The sequence below is a fragment of the Vigna radiata genome, chromosome 1 (genome assembly GCF_000741045.1).
Source record: "Vigna radiata var. radiata cultivar VC1973A chromosome 1, Vradiata_ver6, whole genome shotgun sequence".
Lineage (NCBI taxonomy): Eukaryota > Viridiplantae > Streptophyta > Magnoliopsida > Fabales > Fabaceae > Vigna > Vigna radiata.
In genome coordinates this window covers 4,995,039-5,012,206 of record NC_028351.1, presented here as the reverse complement: position 1 = coordinate 5,012,206, position 17,168 = coordinate 4,995,039, and the positions used below count along the sequence as shown (strand labels likewise).

General features: G+C 27.9%; 2 protein-coding genes across 5 annotated transcripts; both read right to left on the bottom strand.

Annotated features, from left to right (window-relative positions):
• Positions 1 to 2,277: 2,277 nt before the first annotated feature.
• Positions 2,278 to 4,015, bottom strand: LOC106765308. 3 transcript variants are annotated; one of them, XR_002668279.1, is made up of 3 exons: positions 3,508 to 4,010; positions 3,073 to 3,206; positions 2,278 to 2,604 (listed from the first exon to the last, which is right to left on the bottom strand). XR_002668279.1 is itself a non-coding variant. In XM_022782465.1 (2 exons), exon 1 carries the CDS (start codon positions 3,889 to 3,891, stop codon positions 3,523 to 3,525), a length of 369 nt encoding a protein of 122 aa, XP_022638186.1. In that variant the 5' UTR covers positions 3,892 to 4,015; the 3' UTR covers positions 2,278 to 2,604; positions 3,508 to 3,522. The 3 variants fall into 3 exon arrangements, 2 of the variants coding, with proteins under 2 accessions (XP_022638186.1, XP_014505373.1); XM_022782465.1 differs by lacking the exon at positions 3,073 to 3,206 and having other exon boundaries at positions 3,508 to 4,015; XM_014649887.2 differs by lacking the exon at positions 2,278 to 2,604 and having other exon boundaries at positions 2,774 to 3,206.
• Positions 4,016 to 10,844: 6,829 nt separating this feature from the next.
• Positions 10,845 to 11,742, bottom strand: LOC106768948. Of its 2 annotated transcripts, none has more exons than XM_022776629.1 (4): positions 11,522 to 11,742; positions 11,356 to 11,429; positions 11,136 to 11,257; positions 10,845 to 11,066 (listed from the first exon to the last, which is right to left on the bottom strand). In XM_022776629.1, exons 1-4 carry the CDS (start codon positions 11,709 to 11,711, stop codon positions 10,979 to 10,981), a joined length of 474 nt encoding a protein of 157 aa, XP_022632350.1. In that variant the 5' UTR covers positions 11,712 to 11,742; the 3' UTR covers positions 10,845 to 10,978. The 2 variants fall into 2 exon arrangements, with proteins under 2 accessions (XP_022632350.1, XP_014509840.1); XM_014654354.2 differs by having other exon boundaries at positions 10,848 to 11,066; positions 11,329 to 11,429.
• Positions 11,743 to 17,168: the final 5,426 nt, after the last annotated feature.

Sequence of the window (17,168 nt, the reverse complement as noted above, 5' to 3'; positions counted from 1 at the left end):
TTTATTCTAATCTAGGTGCATAGCACGAGGATGTCATTCCTCTAAAGTTACACTCAGTGCAACATTGATTATGAGATCACTTGTAGTTATCTTAAATTTTTAGTTTACTTAAAGTAATATTGTCTGGATAATAGAGCATTTTAATTTATTACCATATGGTTGTGTTTGAAAGAGAAAATTTCAAATTTTAGGAAATTGGAAATGTTTAGATTTAATTTTTTTTTATGTTCTGTTTATAAAAATTAATTCAAACTTTTTTATTTTTAAAATTCTTAATTTTAGCATTATAATTAATTTTATCATGTACAATAAAGTTATGTGTGTGTGTGTGTATATATATATATATATATATATGTATATATATTAAATTTCAAACATTAAACTTATGAGAATAAACTCTAACTAATTTTAAATAATTACTAATTAAAAATTAATAAAAATTGATATTTAATAATTTGAAACATGCATATAGGGTGCGGCGTTTGTTGCATGTTAGTGTTTATGAATGCTTTACTGACATATGATTGCATTTCTTTTAAGAGCGTTTGTTCCGTTTTTATGAATGTTTTACTATGACATATGATTACATATCTTTTAATAACATATATTACACTGTATTGAATTTCTTGAACAAAATATCTTGTAAACGAATAATTTGGACACTTTCCAACTATAGATTTAAGATAAGTGATTCTTGATTATATCGAATATGTCCCACAATTCATGAGGTATGAAGTTAAACGACTATCTGATCCCTAATTTATTTTATTTTATGTATAATATTTATTTTATCTTTTCCATTGAGGATTTAAGCTCCACCCTTAATAACCACAATTTTTTAAATATAACAATCTATTTAATGTTTCATTTTTATCATCAAATATCTACTCACATTTTTATTTCAAAAAGTGCAGTTCAAACAATGTTTAAGTGGAAGAAAAATAGAATTAAAACATTCTCAGAAAAAAAAATTTGTCTCTTTCCACCTCATAATAAACAATTGTATGAGATACATAAAAAAATATCGTGTCTGTATGGAATGCTAAACAAACATTTCAGTTTTTTTAAATTCCACAATTATATGAATCAAATTTAAATTTAAATAACAAAGCTTAAACTTTGTTCAACTAAGCTTAAAAAACACGCTTAAATATAAAGTTTCTAATGTATTAAAATATGCATTAAAAATTAAGGTTGAATATTTTATACCTGAAACATTGGCACTTTTGTTTTTTTATCCTTAAAATAATGAGTATTTGTTCTTTATTTTCAAGACGTCATTTAATTTTAGTCTTAATAAGAGCAAAAGTAACAATTATTATTAAACTTAAACAGAAACGAGATTATGAATCTATTTTCTAACTGTACGTCAACTTACATGTGAACTAGCTTTTAGTGTCGATTAAAAACGGGCAGAGTGGCTCTTGTTCTGTGTTAGACAAACTCCAGATTTTAAGTAATCCGGAAAACTTTCAGACAACAAAATCCTAATGTTAAAAAGGTTATGTTATCTTCGGGATTAGACAATCAAAATTATTTATTCACTGCTGTTCAAACATTCTGGATGATGAGAGACTTTCGAATATTAGAGTGTCTTTGCTAACAGGACAATACTAAAACCAAAGAACCGAGTCGTGGATTTACAAGCTCTTCTTTCAAGGCAACCAGATATTTCTGAGACTCTCATAAGTTGTTTTTGTACCCGAGAATATAGGCATATGGACGACATGAAGGTAGTATAACCAAAGATAAGTTCACCATACACATGATATGAGATGCTAGGTCACAAAGTATAGGTACTAAACCCTTATTTGACCTTATCGATACGTGGTAATGAATAATACAAGATCCTAACTACATCTACGATACACAACCCCAAACCTTAACCCCAATGATGCGAAAAAGCTGCAATTAATCTTACTTTAATGATTAGGCTTCATTCCAAGACCATATCGGTGCAAATTCAAAGCTGGTGTTACTTTTTTTGATCGAACTTTATAGAAGTCTTGAACCTACTACACATTAAATTTTATCTCCAACCCAAACATAGATAAGCAGTCACACGTAAATATTATGTTTTAGCTGGGCAGGTCTTTTGATAACTAATTATATATGACACAAAAATAGTTAAATGCATATTATATAATTATATAATATAAATAACATATAAGAATACAGAATCAGACTATCTAAATATTATCAAACAAATACAGAGAGAGAGAGAGAGGGGGGAAGTGAAAGAAGTTATTAAACAGATATATATAGTGGGAGAAAATGTGAAAGAAAGGTAAGTTACTCAGAATAAACTTAGAAATCTTAATATACAATCTAATGTAACAAAAATCATTCAGAGAATTGAATATCTTAACTTAAACCATTGAATATCAAATCCCGATATGGTGACCTCAAGGGTCTATTCATAAGACCTACCGTAGTTATCTCCGTCCCCTTTATGGATGATGAACCTCGCATGTCATGGAACTTAACCTCCAAGTTAGATCAATTATAATTCATGTCTTAAACATAAGGCTTATGTGGTATAGTCCTATGAATCTTGGGTCAGAACCGAGGCTTCACATATATGTCACTTTTAACTAATATTAACTGCAGGAATTAAAAACAGTATTTTCAAAATTCCAAAACCAAAAACCCAAAAAAAAATCAGGAACCGAATAAAGAACACACTAATATTACATAAGAACAAAAGCATGTTTAATCTGCTAGTATTCACAGAGAATACACATCCAATTAGAAGTATATTTAAGAATGCGAATTAAAAAAACAAAAACAGATATTATTATACCATATCAAAATTCACAAACTCTACACACACTACTATCCCTAATTAGCAAGTTTGCCTGTGATTCTAGAAACCAAAAATGAACTTGTAACATAATTTAATTTTGCCTGAACTGTATGCGGCAACAATTTTCTAAATCTGGGCTGTATATGTTGTTTGTTCCTATTTTCTTTTTCCTTTGTCCTTCAAGTAAAAACTATGTTTTAATATTAGACCCTGGTTGATAATAATAGAAGAATATCAAACAACAAATAAGGATTCATCGGTGTTACCGAGACAGATGAACTACACATGGTTTCACTGAAGCGTAATATTGATCCATTCATAATATTGAAATATCTGCAACAATATGCGTTACATTTACAGCACCGGAAAATGAGTGCACAGTCCATGGCACCGCTACCACCTAGAGTAGAGAGAGAGAGAGAGAGAGAGAGAGAGAGAGAGAGAGAGCAAGAAATAAGAATGAATATCTGAAAACGTGGATGACAAGAGTGTTGTGTCGATGATAATGCGAAAACCGAGTTGAAGATAGTATCTGAATTTGAAATAAATATTCAAAGTACAAAAGGGTGCGACTAAAGGATGAAATGGAAATCAGAGAGAGAGGGGAAGGATTTGAAAGTTGAAGTTAATTGGGAAGAAGAAGATAGAAGGGTTAAAATTAGGGAAAAATAAAGAGTAGGTTTAGAAGAAGGGTGACTTACGATTGATTGATAGTTTCATTTACAATAACGATCAGCCTTCTTCTTGACACGATCATCGAGGGCATCCTCAACTGAATTGAAGTTAGTTTTGGGTTGGTACCCGAACTTCTTGGCTTCCACGGGGAAGAGTTGGTCGTACTTCATACGCTTCGCCGCGTCGATGGTGTATTCAGATCCCTCCGCCTGTTTGTCGGTGTCGACAGCTTCGTCAGGGTTGGGGTTAGGGTTAGGGTTAGGGCCGGAGTTCTCATCCTCGGCGGCCGCCGCCGTCGTCCGCTTCTTCTTGTTCTTGCCCTTCTTCTCGATGGATTTGGAGCGAGAGGCGAGAATCCCTCCTTTGAATGCCAATCTTCCTCCTTTCGCACGCTCGTACGGATCCGACATCTCAGCAAACACAAACCACGCGGCTCTCCTACTCTCTTCCTAAAAGCACGATACAAAACATACACTCACAATTTCTTATATTTGTTTTACTCATGGCTTTTTTCTGTTAGACAGGCCCATTCACACCATCCTTCTTTCCCAAAAGTTTTGTGCGCACACTTTCAAAATTTTCTAAATATCATTTTATCTTTTATGAAATTGACTTTCTGAATGTTTTGAAAAATTTCAGGATAATAAAATTCTCAAAATAAGATTTTCAGAAATTTTTAAATGAAAAACAGTGAAATGACAACGATAGTGGTGTTTAAGTTTTATACAAGTGACAATAATAGTATAAACTCCGATGTAATGTAATCATAAAAGGGGTTTTAAGTGTTTTAATATAATTGTGAAGGTACAGTTAATAATTGTTTGAGTGCAACAAGGAATAACCTCTAACAATTTATACAAGAACACTTTACCTAATGTCTTAATCTATCACACAAAGTTAAATAAATTATTTTAATTTTATAATTTAGTGACAAAGAAAAAAGTAATTGGTAGAGACATTTCATTTAATGAAGAAAAAAAATTGAGATTTGTCTTTCAAAGTTCAAAAAGAGACTATAGTAATTCTATAAAAGAAAGTTATGAAGATAGCTACAATAATGTAAATCTAAAACTGGCTGAATCATAAGCATCAAGCATATTGCAGATGTAAAGAAGACTATCAACCAAATTAGAAAATTGAAGTTATGGGAAATGATAATGATTCATTTTATGAAGAAATTATCAATTTTATTTTATTTGTATATTATAAACTAATAATATTTGAAGAAATTTCAAATAATCTACATTGGAGAAAAATAATGAATGAAGAAATTCATGTAAGTGAGAAGAATCCAATATGGGAATTGTCAAATTTACTAGTAGTTAAAAGGTTGATTGGAGTAAAGTGGGTTTATAAAACTAAGTACAAGCTAAATGAGAAATTGATCACTTTAAAGTAAGGTTGGAAACAAAATGGTATAAACAAAAAGCATTACTAATTATTTTAAACTATTTGTTCTTGTAGTGAGATTATATATAATTCGTATGATTATATCTCCACCACCTCAAAATAATTGGAAATTCACCAAATGGATATTAAGTTTGTTTTCCTAAATAATACTTTGGAAGAAAAGGTGTACGTTGAACAACTTTCAGGATATGAGATTGAAGGCCAAGATAAAGTCTACAAGTTGAAGAAGGCATTATATGGCTTGAAACATTCATTCAAGGCTTGGTATAGAAAAATTGGTTCTTATTTTATGCATAATGATTTTCAAATATGCATGTTTAAGTATACTCTATATATAAGATCTGTCAATAATTTACTCTTCATTGGCAACAATCCAAAGATAATTGCAAAATTTAAGGAGGTCATGATTAAAAGTTTTGAGATTACAAACTTAAATATAATGTCATATTTTATTAATATTGAAGCTATTTAAAAGGACTAAATTTTTCATTTCTCAAAAGAAATATATTGCAGAAATTTTGAAGAAACTCAAAATAGAGAGTTCAAAGTCATTCTCAAAACCTGTTGAAGAAAATAAGAAGTTTAAAAAAGATAATAATGAAAGAAGAATTAATTCAACTTACCACAAGAGCTTGATTAGAAGTCTCAAATATTTGTCTGCCACTAGACCAATTATTGTCTTTGGAGTAGGATTGCTTAACTTATTAATGGAATATCCACGTGCATGTTATTTACTGGGAGTAAAAAGAATTCTCGAGTATATAAAGGGTACTTTGATCGAAGGAATTCTTTTATGCTAACAATCATGGTGTAAAGTTAGTAGGATACACAAAGAGTGATGGACAGGAGATATTGAAAAAGAAAAAGGCTTAATACCTCTATTGGTCCTTTTATTTATCAACTAATCTTATTTTGGTCCTCAAGTTTGCAACAGTCTCAATTTAGTCACAATATTTGAAAATATGAACACATTGTATCTCATCCGTTAAGTGGTAGCAGACTACGTTAATTTGAGCTGACTTGTATTTTTTTTTTTTAAAAAAAATTATTAAATCCATGTGGCAGTGTTCCTTCTTCTTCCCTCAATCAGTGATCACTCACTCCTCCGACCATGCTTCCTTTTCACTTCCACCCTAAAACCCTCACTCCAGACACACACATCTTCTCTCGATCGTCCTCTTCGATCGAATGCGTCACTCCGTCCTCGTCTCCGCTCTCATGTTCGGCGTCGCCGTCGTTTGCCTCCACGGTGCTTTTCGTATGCCTGAGGATCTGTTCCTCGACGAGCAGGACGCCTCTCAGACAACCAGATTCCACTCCTTCCTCGGCAGCCCCGCCGTTGTCGCCACTACTGTTCTAGCCGTGTCTGCGCGAGTTTGAGTGAGGAATCCTTAGATCTGAAACCCGATCTATTGATTTTTGGTGCCTTGAAGCGCCAAGAATGTGGAAATGTAATGTCTCTCTTACCTGAATCCTCAGATCTGATACCCTCTCCAATTTTCCTTCTCTCTTACCTGAAGCCATTTGTGATATGGGTTTGAGAATTGGTTTAGAAACGGAAACAGAGAGAGGAAAAGGCGAGGCTTTGGAAGCGCAGAGTGTGGTGAAGCAGAATCGTAACATGTTTGGGAGCATAAATAGTCGCTAGAATCAAAAGGAGTTGCATTAAAATGGGATAGAGATTAATAGTAGCATGTTTGGGAGCATAAATAAGCGCTCTTTCATGGCCTCTGTTTTCTGCTGCCACTGTTCTTCCCACATCTGCTTCGACCACAATGGCTCAGCGTCTTGCTTTTTCTCTTCACAAGTTCAACACTCTGATTCCATTAAAGTTAGATGAAGGTAATTTTCTTCTTTGGCACCGTCCAAGGCTTTAATCTTGAACACTTCTTGGATGATTCTTCAATCCCACCCGTTTATATCACTGATACGCCACTGCCTCCCTTTCTTTCAATCCTTAGTATCTCTTGTATCAACAACAAGATCGTCTTCTTGTGGCGTGGTTATTGGCTTCGATGATATCGAGAGTCTTTTACTCTCTCAAGAAGAGAGGTTTCATAAACATCGCTGCAAATGCTAAAACCCCGACTTGTTTCTTCTTGCTACACGTATGGTTTTATTCAAAGGATTTAAAATGACAAAGGAAGACACAGAAGATGTTGGTTTGGAGTTTTGCATTCGACAACATCAATTTCTCCGACTGAATTCTCAACATTGGTCTTAATATATTGTTTAAACTTATTGTTGAGGAAGGAATTACGAAATTGGTGTTGGTCAGTGGTAATGGATGTCACATTGGATGCTTAAAGGCTCCTAGTTATTGATATTTGGTGGTGCTGCCATTTTATATTGTGTTTTTTTTCATTGTGTTTTCCACCCACTCGTCTAATTCAGAGATGCACACATTATTGGAGATGACTATGGTGGTTGACTATGATGGTTTACGGTAGAAGAAGGATCACTGATTGAGAAAAGAAGAAGGAACACCGCCACATGGACTTAATAATTTTAAAACATAAAAAAAAAATACAAGTCAGCTCAAATTAACGCCGTCTGCTGCCACTTAACGGATGGGATACAATGTGTTCATATTTTCAAATATTGTGACTAAATTGAGACTGTTGCAAACTTGAGGACCAAAATAAGATTAGTTGACAAATAAGAGGACCAATAGAGGTATTAAGCCAAAGAAAAAGCACATCAGGATGTACATCTCATTATGCACAAGAGTATCATGGTTCTCAAAGAAACAACCAACAATTCCACTCTCAAGAGTAGAGGTATAATATATGATTGTAACAAATTGTACTATATAGATGAGAAGAATGCTTGAAACGATGTGTCAAAAACAAAATACTTTCACAATGATATTTTATAATAACAACTTTTCAAAATCTAATCTTTTATAGACTATTTAAGTATATATATATATATATATATATATATATATATATATATATATATATATATATATATATATATATATATATATATATATATATATATTCAGTTTTTCGAGAATTGTTAACCGAAAAAATAATAGTAATCAAGTATTATTCTACTGAAGAATAAGTTATTAATAATTTTACAAAGTTGTTAAAAGTTAAGTTATTTTATAAATTGAAGAAAATGTTTGGAATGGTAGAAACTTGATTTAAGTGAGGTAATGTTAAAAATAAATCAAATACCTTGAAAAGAAGAGTCCACACTTACTTTAATAAGAAAATGAAATTTGTTTGCAAGTGGATTTTTCAACACCAAGAAAAAGTTTGTACAACTTGTGAATGCATCAAACAGACCTACCAAAAGTTTGTGTTTTTTTGTTGTACATTTGTTTACTTTTTTCTTCCATAAACAGAACTCATTAATGCAATGTAATATATGTGGGCAACAAATAAAAATCAAAGAGTCTCGGTTTCAACCAGAAAAGAGTGAGTTACAAAATGTTCCACTAATATCAAAAATAATATAATTGAAATAAATCAACGCTAAATTAAAAAACAAAAATTTAGTTTTTGTTACACTTAATCTTATCAAAAAGAAATATGAGTCATTAAATTTACTCACTACTTGAATATTTTGAATAACTTAATTTGTGTGAATGCTTAGAAATGTATTTTTTAATTATCTTGAACTTTTTATATCTATTAAAATGTATTATGAAGAACTTCTCATTAATAGTTATTTATTCATAATATTAATACCCCACAAAGGAATTTAGAGCTTTCCTTTCTTTTGTTAAAACCTTTGACTTATACGAAGTTGATATATTTAGGTGAGAAAAATAGGATCATGCTTAAGTGGAATTGATGGTTAATATATTTAAGTGAGAAAAGTGAAATCATCTTTAAGTGGAATTGATGATTGATAATTTCTATTTAGGTCGCGTACTTGTTTGAATGATGAGACAATATATTATGTAGATTTTATTTTACATTATTTTACTAGATATTATTTATTAATTTAACTTTAACAGTATCATCTCACAACTCTAATAAAACATTAAAATTATATATTTATTTTATATTATCTTATGACACGATAATTGACTTCGCCAAAATACTATACAAACGGTTATGTGTATTGAAATTTTGTTATGTAACTTAGACTTTTAGTTAGATTATTCAAATATATTAATATTTACTGTTAATTAATAATTTTTATGAATTCTCACTAAATATTATAAGTTTCTGGAAAAGAAAATATTAAAAAGGAATATGACGATGAAGATATATATATTTTAGTTACTCAGTTTTTAAATTTTATTTTCATATCCAAATTTTCTCACTTTTTATATATTGGTGAACTGAATAAATGAATTTACTTAACATTTGTAAAATTGAAAAATTAATAAATGTAATGGTTGATATGAAATTTAATATGTTTTTTAATTGTTTACTTTTTTAATTATTTGATCTTTATTAAGTTATTATTTATATAGTCTTAATATTTATCAAGTTATTATTATATATTGTCTTAATTTTAATTTGAAAGAAACATAAAAATGTATTATTTTGAAATTAAATCCTTAGTAACATTATATTTTGTTTAATATAATTGTTTTATGAATTAATTAAAATTTTAAATAGTAACAAGATAAATACGTAATATACCTATGAAAAAAAAAAAAACTTTTCCCTAATGGGTGAGAGTCAATTCAAATACTTGCAAATACTTTCAAATTACTACTTTCGAATTAGGGATTGAAACTAAATTAAGGTTGTTGACTTTTTTTTGACAGCGTGTCTTCGAGCTGGTTTGTGTTGGTACACTTCAATCGATTCCATTTATCATTGTTTGGTCAGTTGTTAGATTTTGTTCGTTATTGTTTAATTTAATCCTATAATTTATAAAATAAAACTTATATTTATTTATTTATTATAAAATCATTTTATTTCTAACTAAGCATTTTTGTCTCGATTTCAAAGGGTTAGAATTATCTCTCAAAAAATAACAAAATAGTAATAATAAAAAATTAACCTGTTAATGACAGAATTAAGCCGCAAGATAAGCAATAAACATTTTAGGATTTAACCAATCCAAATTTAGTTTAAGGACTAAATGAAAATTTTATAAAAATTAAAAAAGAAGGCTAGTATATATTTGGACAAACTTCTCCGTATACACTTTGAGGAGAAAAAATAAGATGATTTTTGCATTTACAAATTAAAATTAATTTATACATAAATTAAAAAGTTACGAATATAGAAAATTATAAAAAAATATTTAACAAATTAATTATACATAAGTAATTTTGGCTTATCAAGAAATTAATTTTAGTTTTTCTTCATTAAAAGGAGTTAATGAAACTAGCTTACCCTTAACCCGATTGATAATTATTTACAACATTTTGGAAAATTTTAAACGATTTCGATCCAATAGATTTGATCTGGTGAACAGATGAGTCCATTTTGGTTTTCGTAAAGAAAAAAAAAACATTAACTCATTCAAATCCAAAATTAAAGTATAGTATTAATAATTTCTTTTTGCATCCATTTTCTTCAGTTCAACAAGATAATTTACCATTCTTTAATTCTCATCATCGCTTTAAAAATAAAAATAAAATCAAATATATTGAATTACTTTATATGAATACATTAATTTCAATTATAGATATAACAATACAACATATACATAAATATAAATTATAATGCATATATATATATATATATATATATATATATATATATATATTAAAAATAAAGTTATTTTTATTTTGTAAAACATGTCAATATAAAGTAAGTTTATTTACACTACAGATTAAAGGGTACAAAATATCTAATTTAAGAATAGCTCTAGTCATAATGCATTGTACTTTTTATATTTGAGCAATTTTAGAAGTAAAAGATCAAATAATTTTAGTATATGTTAAAGTGTGGAATAATTTATATAAGTATATTTATAGATTACTCGAGAATACACTGTAACATCATTTTTTTTTTACTTTAAGAAGTAAAAAAAAAATAGAGAGAAATAAGACTATATATACTTTGTTGATAAGACGAAAGTAATGAAAAAGTATAGAAAATAGGATAAACAAATAGAGTGAAAGTACATGAATGATTAAAAAAGAAAAGAGAAGGTTGATTAATGTCTGAACTTTGGCCTCTTGACAATCATGACTGAACATTGAGCATGACGAGCACAGTGGTCACTCACGCTTCCTAAAACCGCTCTGCAATGCAATCAAATGATTAAAGAGTGTTTCTTTTGTAGAGTTAACTAATGGACCCTGAATCCATACCTTTTGATAGCTCCGTATCCATGGCTCCCCATAACCAATATGGATGCGTGGTGTCTCTCCACAGCATCACACAGCACGTTCCTCGCATCGCCTTCCGCCACTTCCACAGTCACCTCATCAACCTTCAATCCAATTGAAATCGTTAATAATTCATTAATTATATCGTTCTTTCATTCATTCATAATATAACTACCGATTTACTGGCACATATTTGCTTTGCCTTTTCTACAATTTGATTAGCATTGAATTTGAGCTGCACTTCTACGGCAGGAAATATTTCAGAGCCTAAGACACCTGTTGTGAGTTCCATCCATTAAGAAATTTAATCAGTAGCTGCACTTTTGTAACCAAAAGCAAAGAGAAGAAAGAAACGCTTGCTTAATTACCAGGTCCTGCCATGGTGACAGCCGGGGGAGGAGAGGGTTTGGCATTGATGATAACAAGATTGTAAGGAGCATCTGCACCGAAAGGGGTGAAGAAGTGGTCTAGTGTCCACTCCAAGGCATAGTTGCTATGATCATGTTCGTCCATCGCCAACACCATCACTCGCTTCTCTCCGCAACTAGAACTCGCCATTTTCTTTCTACTTTCCAGATCTATTCTCTTCTCTGTAACTATAACAATGACAATAATTATAACAATCAGTGGACTCTATATATACTGCTTTCTCTCAAGTCACAACATGTTTTTCAATTTAAATAACTATTATCGTTATAAAACTTTTACCTTTTGTTTATTATTATTTTTAAATTTTAGTGTTAACTATTATTTATTGAAAAAATTATTTAATTTTAATAAGTTTCCTTTAAAAAGGAAATGGAACTAATTAACATAGTTAAGAAGATAAAACCACTATCTGAGAGAGTATTACCATTATACAATGTGCTTATTTAAGCATATACATTGCACAAGTTTCTTGTAGACATATATTGACGGCTTAATTTACCTAGAAAAGGTGATCAGAATTGGCTTTTGGTATTGTAGAGAGAATATATTCTGATTGTTACGTGGCTATTGGTGCTATGTAATTATTATTTGTCCTTATCATTGGAGTTTCCATTTTGTGCACTAAAATTTTTGCAAAATGAAATGACGCGAATTGCACATTTTATATATATATATATATATATATATATATATATATATATATATATATATATATATATATATATATATATNTTCTGATTGTTACGTGGCTATTGGTGCTATGTAATTATTATTTGTCCTTATCATTGGAGTTTCCATTTTGTGCACTAAAATTTTTGCAAAATGAACATCATAATCATCAACATATTACCTCCTGAGGATGATATATATATATATATATATATATATATATATATATATATATATATATATATATATTTTGACAACATTTTTTGACAATTTTTTTTACAACGGGACACGTGTTATCATTTTATTGGTTTATTTGAATTTATGTTTACAAAATATTTAAAACAGACCAATCATAAACGGGCACATATACATTGTCAAAAAATTGTTAAAAAAAGTATTGTTAAAAGAAGTTTTTTCATATATATATATATATATATATATTAAGCTGTATCGAGAGTCATGCGCGTCATGATGAATAATAAAATAATCTGATGAATAATAAATTAATCTATTTTTTAAATAGCATATTTTTAATCAACTGTTATCATAACAATACAGATAAGAGATGGACAATGATATTTTAACAACACTTTTTGACAATTTTTTTTACAACGGGACACGTGTCACCATTTCATTCGTCTGTTTGAATTTATTTTAAAAAAATATTTGAAACGGACCAATCATAAGCTGCCACGTACGCGTTGTCAAAAAGTTGTCAAAAAAAAGGTTGTTAAAGAGACTTTTTCCATGAGAGATGAATCAACTACTCACCGTTTCTAGCTAATCCGTGTTCAGCCAGAGATAACCAAAGCTTAAGAAAGGAGCATAATAGTTAAACCTTGTCACGCAATAGTATTTTCAATCTAAAACACACTCATTCTTAATTCGTCGAGTCATAATTATAAAATTATTCTAAATCAAACAAACAAAAAATATAAAAATTGAAATATATTAATCAAAGATATAAAATTGGACTGAGCATTTACAACTAAACTTTTGAGGTAAGTTTAGTTTCATATATTATTGTTACATCTGTCCGGTGTCATTATTTTATATTTAATTTAGTTTTTATATTTATTTATTTTATTTTATTTAATTATAGTTTTCTTAAAAATAAAAAATATCATCTTTTTTAGTTAAAACATTGTTTTACATAAATATTATATTAATATTTTCATTAAAATTCACATTTTTGTAAAATATTTCTAAAATTATTGTTAAATCAACTTTAACCATCTTATTAGGTTTTATTTAATAAATTACTTTGAAACATGTTTTCATTAAAGTTAAGTCCAATTTTAATTGAAATAGTTCAAATATATTAATAAAATAATTATTTTAATTAAAAAAAAACAATTATTTAAAGAGTAAGAATAGAAAATAAATGTGTATACACCAACAAAGAAAATTCTTTTATATTATAGAATAGAAGTATAGATGATAAGATTATAAATAATTTTAAATTTTATTAATATAAATTCCATTTATACAGTTTTTAGTCAACAACAATATTTTATTTTTTAAAGTATGCTCACTTTAGATAAATAAAGTATGTCAGTGAATTTTCCATCTTCTTTTCTTACATCAACCAAATAAAAATATGTAAAACAATTTTTACTTAAATGTCAAAAATGATATAAACCACAGCTATAAGGTGGGAATAGTAAGCAATGTAATTTAACATATAGTAATAAAATATATTGTAATATGATCTTCCTTTTTTTTAGGTTACATGTAAATATTCCTTTATTTTAATTTCAAATAAAATATGTAAGAAAATGATTTTCTTTCTATCTTTACCATTTTTGAAATGTTTTTATGCCTTAATATCTCAACTAATTGTTAGACATAATAAGAATATAAGAATATAATAGAACAATAATATAATATAAAATGTTTTATGTGTATTATAACAAAACTTAAATAATAATAGGTTATAGTGATGATGGTGAATGGTAATATAAGATGATGAAGATAATAATAATAAAGGTAATGGTAAAATAATAGTAAGATAATATTGATGTCAATAATAATGAGAATAATAAAAAAATAATAAAAAATGTAGTTTTAATTCATAAAATCGAAATAACTTAATGATAATATACAATAATATAATAATAACAATGGTAGAAGTAGAAGTAATTATATGTAATTATACGGTGGTTGTTATAAAGAAAATAACAATAATGATGATAGCGATTTATATACATGCTAACTAATATTACGAGAATGAAGATATTAATTATTATAATATAATATTAACAAAGGTGGTGTCAAGACGAATATTTAAGAAAAAATATTTTAAGATACTAACTTTTCTTTTCATAAGTTTACAAAAAAATAAAAATGCGATGTACTTCATCAAATAAATAATGCACAAAGGTATATACTTATAATGTGACATTATTTTATTTTAGTAGCATAAGAGTAATAAAATAAAACATTTCATAATAATATTCAATACAGTATCAGAATATAAAATATATTAATATAATTATTTAAATAAGATTATGAAAATATGATATTTATATAGTTATACTAAATTAACAAAATTCTATATCAAAAATTAATCACTCATACTCTCAAAAAATCTCATAACTCTAATTTTGAACTATATTTTGCAAATGCTTTTGCACTTATATTTTTATATGTTAATTGCTTATACTATTAAAATAATCATAGCAAAAGAAAGAGATAGAGAAAACAAAAAAATACAAGGATAAATTAATTTGTAAAAAAAATATCATATATATATATATATATATATATATATATATATATATATATATATATATATATTAACAAAATACATTCTATCACAATACAATGTCCAACAATAATATATAAATAAATCATATAATCTAAGAATTATCAAACACAATTATATGGATAAATGTATTTAATGTCAAAATCATTAGAGACATTTGACGGTCTTTATTGTTCTACGAAATGAGTTTTATCCTATCACTCACAAGGTTAATCTAATCTTCTTTGCATCTTAAGCCATTATATTGTCTTTAAACTATAATCTCCTCCTACTCTCATCACATAACTTATTTTACTCTATATAACTTATTCTACTCTATATGAATGTGAATGGTTATTAGAGTGCAAAATATCTCCTTGTTTGAATTCATATATCAATACATACACTAAAGAAGTCATACAATAATAGGATTTACCCCTATGAAATTTCTTTTTAATTTCATCAACTTATATATATATATATATATATTACAACATTCTCAACATCGATATTATATACACCATCAAAATCATTAACAACAATAATATTAAACATTAGAACCACTAAAATCATATAAAAATACAACAATAAGTGTATCAAAATACACAACAAAACTAGTGCTTAATAGTAAAAAAGCATGCTCAACACTGAATCTCATAGGGGTTCATTGTCAAGGGAGCGATCAATGGCACAAACTAGTGCTCAATGTTGACAACCCTTGGAGCTATCTGACTTAAGAGCGCTCAATGGTGAAAACTAGCACTCAACATTAGGATCATTAGAGCTCACTGACTTGAACACTCTTCAGCAACAAGAACCACAACTTAACATCCTATCATCGAAAATGCCATTGAGATTTAAAAGTTGGCGCTTGACACCATTATGATACTGCTCAATGCCATGACAACAGATTTCTAAATTACAATGTTTTAGATTGCTCAACTACACAAATTAGTATTTTTCACTCTTTCTTGACTCTTATTTGTTTCAAAACATTTTCTAACTAGTACCAATCTATCCAATTGTTCATTCTAAAATTTTCTTAATCATTAACATCATATATAAACCATCCAATCCAAGAAAACACAATAATGTATAAACCAAATACATAAATTACACGAATCAACAAACTTGCATTATCAACACAGGCCAATAAAACATTGATTTACAACTTAAGCTTTTGCACACAGTAAATTTCCAATCAACAAAATACAACAATAAAACATGTATAACAACACAAATTTAGCTTTCCTCACCTATAAAACACCTCAATCAACTCTAGATCACAAGAATAATAAGGACATATCATTATAATCACTGATCAATAAAGACTCGTATCGATGACTTAAACGACACATGCAACCTAGAGAGAACTGCATGCAAGAGAAAACAAATTGGAGAAACTAATTAGTCTATATTGAAGAGTTCGTTGCGAAGATAATTTCTACTATCTCAAATATTCAATCAGATGAACAAGGAGTTAGAAAAAGAAGAAAGAAATCAAAGAACTATAAAAAAAATGATTTATGAAGAGATTGTGTAAAAATTAAGTTTAACTCTTTTTAAATCACTATCAATTATAAGATACCATTTTCTAAATCTTTACAAATTATTAATAAAATAGCTTATTATTAAAAATATGATAATTATTTTATTCCATCCATTATCTCCACCAATTTGAGTAAAGAGATAGTTTTACAAATTTAACTTAATAGATTAACTTTTTTTTACCATAATGCTTTTATATTTTATAAAAGCTTAAATAAACCATCACTTCATATATATATATATATATATATATATATATATATATATATATATATATATATATTAACGTTAAAAATAAAAGTCAAAATTGATATAATATAATGTCATACTTATGGTTAAACTTCAATAAAATACAATTTCATTAATAACAACAAGCTTATTTTAAAAAATAAACCCTAACAAATATACATTTTTCTCTAATGTTTAATACAAGAAATAAACGGATGTATTTTTTTTTCTTCATTATAAGTAACATACACCCATTTTTAGATTCTATAATTATTATTTTTCCTTTATATCATTAATTTATAACCACACCCATGAACATTTGTTCTTAATGCGTTTATTACCTAATATCAATATTTTTTAGTCCATTAAGTTAGATACTAATTCTGCTTGTGGCG